Here is a 9,049-nt window from a genome sequence, read left to right as displayed (position 1 = left end):
GACCGGAACAACTGCAGCCAGCAAACCAGCCCAATCAGAGGTAGGAACAGCCAGCCAACCTCCTGCTGACCCTCCCCATGGCTGGCCCCGCCCCTGATCACTCCCCCTACCCCAATAGGGGCGGGGCCAGCCAGTCAACCTCCTGCAGCCCCCGCTCCTGACCGGCCCCACCCCAGATTGGGCCCCCCACTCTAATTAGGGCAGGGCTGGCCAGCCAACCACCTGTGTCCCCTTCCCCCGGCCAGCCCTGCTCCTGGCGGCCTCCCCATCCCATTTGGGGGTGAGGCCAGCCGGCCCACAGCCCCTCCCCACAGCTGGTCCTGCCCCCAATCGGCCACCTACCCCAATTGGGGGCGGGTCCTGCCAGTAAATCGCCCTCAGTTCCTTCCTTAAGCCAACCCGGCCCTAATTGGGCCCCAATCAGGGTGGGTCAGCCAGCCAACCTCCTACCGTCTCCTCCTCACAACAGGCCCAGCCCCAATCCACTCCGATTGGGACCTGGCTGGCCAGACCCCACCTGTGCATGAATTTGTGCACTGGGCCTCTGGTACTATATAATATTCAAAATTAGAGTAAGTTATTTTTATAACAGGAAAATTAACAATTAAGTTTCCATTCTTCTCCCGTATGAGAATGGAAACTTTAGATTACTGATTTTAAAGTATTTAATAGTTTGCACAAATCTATTTAAAATTTTTCTACGTATACAAAAAGTTTACCTATCTGTAGATATAGAGAGGCTATGCCTAAATGTATAAAAGGAGATTTCTTGGTTCAGCACTTAAATTGCATTGAATTTAAGTAAGTACATTTATATGTTAAGATAGTTATACATTTCTACTGTGAAATAAAATAAAACTCCGAAATTGTAGAGTTTAATAAATACCACAAAGAACATCTTTATGTGTCAGTTACCTATTTCCACAGTGATACTATGTAACAAGAGCTTTAAAAGTCTCAGTGCTTTATAACAAACATTTGCTTATCTCACTCACTGGTTTGTGTGTCAGTTGGGATGTGGCTGCAGGCAGCAGAAATAGTTTTGTTCTGTTCACTTGCCTTGTTCTGAAACTCAGGCTAATGGGACAATAGCTACCTGCAGTCTGTTGTTCTCAGGTGGTAGTAGAAGCACAAGAGGGGAAATCCAACTGTGAAACTGTCCTTTAAACCTCTACTCACATCAAGTGGATCAGTCTATATAGAGAGGTCACAATTTCTGGTTTTTCCTTAACATACAGGTACCTGGGAGAAAGGACTCCTTTAAAGTATTAATATTAATTGATTTAAATAGTTTTGAAATTGTGAATTTAAAAGTAAAATTTTTATTATTTCTTTTATATGAAAATATTTTAAAGTACATAGAATTTATACTTTATGCTCAACACATGACTATCTGCCTACTAGTCTGAATTAATAAATTCAGAATAATTTACTGTATGTTTATATTTGGTTCTATTTTTTGAAGAAATTTTTAGTTGAACTTTCTTTAACCCTTTTCAGTCGTTTCTTTCCCAAAAGCAAACATTATTTGCTGTGTACTTACTTCTTCCCCCATTGGCAGGCAGTACAAAGTAACCTTAAGTCTGTTGCATCCAGCCCTAGCCGGTTTGGCTTGGTGGATAAAGCATCGGCCTTCCAGGTTTGATTCTGGTCAAGGGCACATGCCAGGGTTGTGGGCTCGATCCCCAGTGTGGGGTGTGCAGGAAGCAGCCGATCAATGATTCTCTCTCATCATTGATGTTTCTATCTCTCCCCCCCCTCTCCCTTCCTCTCTGAAATCAATAAAAATATATTTTTTAAAAAGACTGTTGCATCCAAACATAAGTTTGATGAAAAATTTAAAAAGCCACTTATCTTTCTAAGAATTCTCAATCTCCAGATCATAATCATTCTTGATCTGGGTCCACTGTAATTCTGCCCAATTATTGTTGTTCATTTTCTGCAACCTTGTTAATGGTAAATTTAACTATCACTATCAAACTTTATATACAAGAAGAAGAAAATAAGTTAATATTCTAGCAATAAACAATTACAGCAATGACCATATAGAAGTGGAGGCTACAGTTTATTTTTCTGTTGTTTAAATTCTTCCCTCTATAAAATTTTCTCGGTTTCCTGGGGGGGGGGGGGGGTGGAGGGGGAGTGTGTGTGTGTGTGGTGGTGGTGGTTTTGTTTTAGGTTTTTTTGTTTTGGGGGCTTTGTTTTGTTTTTTGCCTGATGGAGTGGTATAAGTATTTCTAAACAATCTGAGACTTTATTAGGCATGCATCCTGCCCTAATCTCCCTCATCATTTTCTAATTATTTCCTTCATTTCACTTATAATTTATTAAAATATTAGATAATGTATTTAGTATGCTGCTTACTTACTATATATCTTCCTCCCCTTAAGGCAGAGGTACTTTTCTTTGTAGTTCACTGATATTTCCCAAGAATCTTGAACACTGCCTGGCACTTGAAGGCACTCAGTATTTGTTCATTGAATTAATATTTTCTTTTTAATTGTTCTGATCTTTATCTCCTTAGCTCAGCCTTCAGTGTTGCCATATAAGCCTTCTGGTAGTACGAAGATGTACTATGTTCCACAATTAAGTCAAAGTCCTTCATCTATGGATTCCAAATCGAAGAGGACCTATGTTCCACAATTAGGTCAAATTCCTTCACCTATGGATTCCAAATCAGACACCACCATTGAGAGCTCACACTCAGGTATTATTCAGAATTATTTAAAATTTTATTTTTTGCTCCCTAACTGGTTTGGCTCAGTGGATAGAGCGCAGCCCTCAGACTGAAGGGTCCCGGGTTCAGTTCTGGTCAAGGGCACATAAGTTGGCACATAAGCAGGTTCCCTGGCCCTGGTTGGGATGCATACAGGAAACAACCAGTTGATGTGTCTCTCTCACATCGATGTTTCATTCTCCCTTCCACTCTCTCTAAAAATCAATGGAAAAACATCCTCAGGTGAGGATTAAGAAAATAAATAAAATTTTATATTTTGAAATTTTATTTGTGGACTGGCTAGTTAATTCTGGAATGACATGAAAGCTCATTGGTATTTAATCTTTCAGTGAAATATGGGTGTTTCATGCCTCCATCTTTGGTTCAGATAGATGACTTATTTGGTTAGATATATTATGTATACTTAAACATTTAATAAATATTTGGTGAAGAAAATTGTATGAACAATTGTTTGTTTGAGTTAGTATACTCTGTTTAGGTCAGAGTTTTCCAAGTTTTCTCTATTCACAGAGCCCTTAATGTTTCAGTGATTTTTTTCTTCATCATTATGTGAAACACATATAAAATAAGTATTTTTTCAAATAGGGAGTAAGTTATTAGGGCACATATATTTGTTGTTTTGACCTAACTTAATAAACAAAAATATTAAGTATAGCCGAAACCGGTTTGGCTCAGTGGATAGAGCGTCGGCCTGTGGACTGAAAGGTCCCAGGTTCTATTCCGGTCAAGGGCATGTACCTGGGTTGCGGGCACATCCCCAGTAGGAGATGTGCAGGAGGCAGCTGATCGATGTTTCTCTCTCATCGATGTTTCTAACTCTCTATCTCTCTCCCTTCCTCTCTGTAAAAAATCAATAAAAATATATTTTTTTAAAAAATATTAAGTATAAACAAAAATGTTAGGCATTTCTTTGCGGTTTTGCTTTTTGAAAGAAAATACTTTGTTCATAAATAACCACAATTACTTACTAATGAGATACGTGCAACTGCTAAGGCACTACACACCATCTCAAACCTTGTGATGAAATTGGACACAACACCTTGTTTCCTGCTTTTATTACTGAAACTGTAATTCACGTTTGTAAAGACACAACAGCATTGAAATGAATGTAGCACTATCTAGTATTGAAACTTTACCTTGAACTAGTAGTTTGTGTAGTGTATACCAGGTAGCAAATATCATTGTTGATTCCCTAGAATTTTTAAATATCCTGATCACTCCTTTGAGATCACCCCAGGGCATCTGCAGATTTAGAAAATTTTCCTATCGTGACTTCAAAGTAATGATACTTAATTGCTGTGCTGTGGGATTTTGATTGATGAAATAACATTTTGAATGATACACAGGAGATGACTTGGTTCAGTTTAAATATAAATTGTTTTGGGTTTTTTTTTCATGATTTTTCAGTAGACATCTTTAAATGTGCAGAAATTACACAGAAAGGATAAATTGTTCTGGTCTTATTTTTAAAGAAAAATACTGATTCTGAGAGAGGAAGGAAGAGGGAGAGAGAGAGAGAAACGTCAATTGGCTGCCTCCTACACGCCCCCTACTGGGGATTCAGTGGGTAGCCCCAGCTCGTTCCCTGGCTGGGAATCAACTGGTGACCTCCTGGGCTTAAGCACACTTCTTTTTAGTTAATTTTGAGAGGACAAAAATAGTATCCAGTGGTAATTGAGTTAAAAAACCCCTGGTGCCACTGAAAAAAAAACCCACATAAATACTCATCAAATACTAGACTTGATTACTAAGCCTTTCATCAGAAACTGGAAGAAATGGCCATTATTTGCAAGTCTTTGGTTTTCAAAACACATTTAATGGCTACCAGAAATAAAACAAGCTGACTTAATTGATTATAGGTAGGAAAATCTTTGATTTCTCTATCACTTTAAAGCCCCCTACTTCAGAAGACAGGATGTCTGTATCAGCAGAAATCTGATCAGTTTCCCCAATACTTTTTGAGGCCTCTAGTGTCCTGCTATTCATTCACATCCATAATTATTCCATCTAGTTGGAGACATTAACTTTGAGAAAAATTGGACAGTGGTGGGAGGAGAATGACTCAGGTGGGATGGTGCATTATATCCTGAGAAATGTTGTTCTACATCTATTCTGAGTGTGAGGGAGTTGAGAATAGAAAACAATCCTTTCTTAGACCAGTAGAGTTACTCTAGATGAAAGCCTAGGAATTGTGCTAATAGTTATTGTTTATTAATGCATTGTGGATCTATAAATATTAAAAAAAAATACAGATAAGGCAAAGGTAACATCCCAAAGAAAGAGATAGTGTTAGAAATTTACTTATTAGGAGTAGTAACATTCATAAACAGTAAAAGACTTTAAAAAAATTATTAGAGACAGACAGGGTCACTTTATAGTGATAATAGAATCAATCCATAAACAAGAAGGTAAAACAGTTAAAGTGTATATGCACCTAGCAACAGAGTCCTAAATACAAAAAGAAAAACAGACAGAATTAAAAAGAAAAATAAACCCACAAGAAATATTTCAAATCAGTTGCAAAAAGCCATGTATTTTTTAATTCCATTATATGAAATATGCAGAATGAGGAACTTTATATAGACAGAAAGTAGATTACTGGTTGCCAGGAGTTGTGGGAGAGGGGGAAATGGGAATTATTTGCTGATGTGTACAGGGTTTCTTTTTGGGATGACAAAAATGTTCTGTAATTAGATAGCAGCGTTGGTTGTGATTATCCTAAGAATTTCTGAATGTATACTTATTTAAATGTTATGTGAATTCTCAATTCTGAAAAAAAGGGAGGGGCAGAAATGAACAAATGAAAAGACTACCTGAAAATGTAAAGATTTGGTAGTAGATTTAGAATATATTTTGCAAGCAATGAGGAGGAAAATTAATGTGAAGGAAATTAAATTGGTGATGAGGACAAACTTGAGAAATTCTCTAAAAATACAGAGAGAATAAATGAAGATGATGAAAAAGACTAGAGTCATAAGAATCACAGCTAAGTAAACCAAACCAAGAATTATATCTGTAGCTGAAGAAGAAAGCAGAACAATGTGAACAAAAGTAATATCAAAGACTTAGTAGAGGAAAACTTCCCTCTCCTGAAAAAGGGAACACAGTATGCAGATTGAAAGTTATACAGATCCAGGCAAAAATGAGTAGAAGGAGACTGACATACATACTAGGAAAAGATTTTGAGTTAGAAGGGAAAAAAAATTACATAAACATACACAGTTGTGTTTTTAATAAAAGGTTGTATAGTTAATTTAGTCATATCAAATTTACAATGCTAAAATGTAACAGATAAATGGTGCAAAATATGTATTTATATAATTACATAATTCAGGGATCTGTGAACCCAAGTGCATATTCATTAAGCAGTATGACAATGAGAATACATTTTCACGAATATGCAGGAAGTACAAAATATATTCTACTTCCATCCCATCTTGAAAAATTCACTTGGAGATTTATCCAGCTGAAGAAATGGATCAAAATGAAGAGTTCAAGAATGAAAGGTGGTAGTGCCGAGTGTGCAATTGTGTGCTGCAGGCAATATGCATGCTCTGTTTATCTAGAAGTAGTTGTGATGAGAGTGATCACCATGTATAGTAGTTTGTCTTATATCATAATATACAATAACATATTTTTTGTAATTAAGGAAGGAATTGTTCTTCTGATTTCTTCAAGGACTAGCTTTGTCCTGAATGCTAGAATCTGAAGCTCAGAAGAAAGGTCCCAGTTGGATATAAATATATATTTGTTGTCCATCAGCATATATATAGTGTTCCATACATTGGTAATCTGTGATTTCACTCAGGATTTGAAGAAAGCTCAGTTCTGACCCTTTAAAGAACTCTGACAATGAGAGATTTGGGAGAAGAATAGATACAAGGGCTTTCCCAGAGAGGTAGGGAGCAAACCAGGGAAAGTGATGCCACAGAAACTGAGAAGATCCAAATATAATCAGTACTATAGCCAATAAGGCTTAGTAGGATCCTTGCAATCTGTCTCGAAAAATGGCTTCATGGCTTATTAATATTTGTATTGTTCTGATGATACTAATACTTACCAAGCATTTATTGCATTTACATTTTAAGTGCTCAGAAAATGCATGAAGTACAGAATTCCAGATTAGAAAGAAAACACATTTTTGTAGAAGATAATTCTAAAGTTACTACAAACTCTCCTGTATGTCCAGAGATATTCTTTCACCACTTATATTTGGCATAGATAAGCTTCTCTTTATCAAGATATATAGGAACATTAAACATTTTTAATAAAATTAGTTTCAAGTTTGGTATTTCTACTACATAGAGGTTCCTTTCAATGTTTTGTCCCTTATATTGTCAGGTTAATCTTCCTAAAATGTAGCTAATTATATTTCCCTTTATTTAAAAAATCTTGATGTTACATTTTATGTACAAAAAAATTCGGGATTTTTAGCTTGGGATTCCATGCCCTGCTCAATTTCGTTTCAAACAATTATTTTTAAATATTTCCTATCACTCTCTTTAATGTATTTTATAACCCAGCCTGAGCACAAATGTATCTGCTTCTTATATCTCTTTGCTTTCCTGCCTCCTTGTCTACTAATGCTGTAACCTCTGCCTAAAATGTCTTTTTTTAAAAAATATATTTTTTATTGATTAAGATATTACATATGTGTCCTTGTCCCCACGTTACCCTCTACCCCCCCCCCCTCATGTCCTCATCCCCTTTTTTTTGTTAATCCTCACCTGAGGATATATTTTCCACTGATTTTTTTTTTTTATGAGAGAGTGGGAGGGACTGAGGAGAGATGTGAGAGACACTTCCATTGGTTGCCTCTTGAACATGCAACCCAGGCACCTGCCCTTGACTAGGAATCGAACCCTTGAACCTTTGGTTAGGCCTATACTAAAATGTCTTTATTCCTTCCTCTGTGTTTTTCAAACAGCCTACTTATTTTCCAAGGTAAAATCTAATTTCACCTTCCTCTGAAAACCTTCCTGAGCTGGAAATTGTCTCCTTTCTGAACCATTAGTCTACTTTATATGTTTTTTCTTCTGTCATTTGCTTCTCCACCTTGTATTGTTACAATTTAGTTTACGTGTCTGGCACCTTCTGTCTGACATCTCCTTCTGATTACTGTACTATACTCCCATTGTAGTGCTTTTTTTAAAAGTGTTTTAAGTGGTAAATTTTCGTCTTTCTTCAACTTAATGGCTATATTTGTGTTAATTGTACTACTGTCCCATTTATTTTAGGATCCAATGATGCCATTGCTCCAGATTTCCCAGCTCAGGTGCTAGGCACAAGAGATGATGACCTGAAATTCTCTGTTCATATTAAACATAAAGAGGGGATCTATAGTAAGAGGGCAGTAACTAAGCCATCCTCATCAAAGGAAAAAAAAAACATTCAGAAAGATAATTCAGGTAACTGGACTGGCTTTGTATATTTTATGGCCTCTCTTTTACCCCTGTTCATCCTAAATGAGAATATTGTTCAGTCTTTATCTTGTTCTGCTTTGTTATGTAAACTTTTTTCTTAGCTATCTTATTGGGTATGTAGAAAAGGGTAAAATATTTTAAAGTACTTCACAGATTTTTGAAACGTGTAAACTGTTTTTTAAAATATTTTTTTATTGATTTCAGAGAGGAAGGGAGAGGGGGAGAGAGAAACATCAATGATGATAATCATTGATTGGTTGCCTCCTGCACACTCCCTACTGGTTCATAGGTCGATGCTCAACAACTGAGCCACACCGGCTAAGCTGTAAACTTTATTTTTACTATGGAAAAAAAAATACGTTGTAACTTTGAAATGAAATAATATTTAATCAAGTATGTTTTAGAGACTAGAATCCATAGAAAATCTTGATTAAATTGTCTGATGAGTTTATCTGTCAAGTAATTCAAACTAGTCGTAATTTGGTAGATAACTTAGTGATCCTACTGACAAACAGCTGAGGATGGGGAAGATGTGGAAAATTTGGCAGAAATCAAAGTTATAGAATTAAGGGAATTTTTTCAAAAGTCTGCACAAAGTACTTGCCAACCATCATCCACTCAGGCTACATTTAATCAAAATGATATCTTAGAAATAAAGTTTGGCTCCAAACATCCCTCCTATTCTAGGGGTCTGTTAATAATATTGTTGGTCTGCTTTTAAACTTTGCATCCTAAGGAAAAATCCTTCTCCTGGTTTAATCCTATGCAGTCATTTCACCATGGGAAAATTTCAACCTCAGAACCTTTTACCTTAAGGGGTTACACAGGAAAGGGGACATGTCTGCCTGAAGAAATAGTGACTTACGTATAACAGCTAAGTGAGCTCATA

The 9,049-nt window shown here is 36.5% G+C and overlaps 1 protein-coding gene across 1 annotated transcript in view; it reads left to right on the top strand.

Moving 5' to 3' along the window:
* ALMS1 (ALMS1, centrosome and basal body associated protein) overlaps nt 1–9,049 on the top strand; it is a 126,982-nt gene that overhangs the window by 73,863 nt on the left and 44,070 nt on the right. The window contains exons 16-17 of the mRNA XM_015571463.1: nt 2,525–2,707; nt 7,975–8,145. Coding sequence (XP_015426949.1) covers nt 2,525–2,707; nt 7,975–8,145 — 354 coding nt within the window. The remainder of the gene's footprint in view (nt 1–2,524; nt 2,708–7,974; nt 8,146–9,049) is intronic.

The sequence above is a fragment of the Myotis davidii genome, unplaced genomic scaffold (genome assembly GCF_000327345.1).
Source record: "Myotis davidii unplaced genomic scaffold, ASM32734v1 scaffold247, whole genome shotgun sequence".
NCBI lineage: Eukaryota > Metazoa > Chordata > Mammalia > Chiroptera > Vespertilionidae > Myotis > Myotis davidii.
The sequence above is the reverse complement of the archived record's forward strand: the minus strand, read 5'-3'. Positions and strand labels throughout refer to the sequence as shown.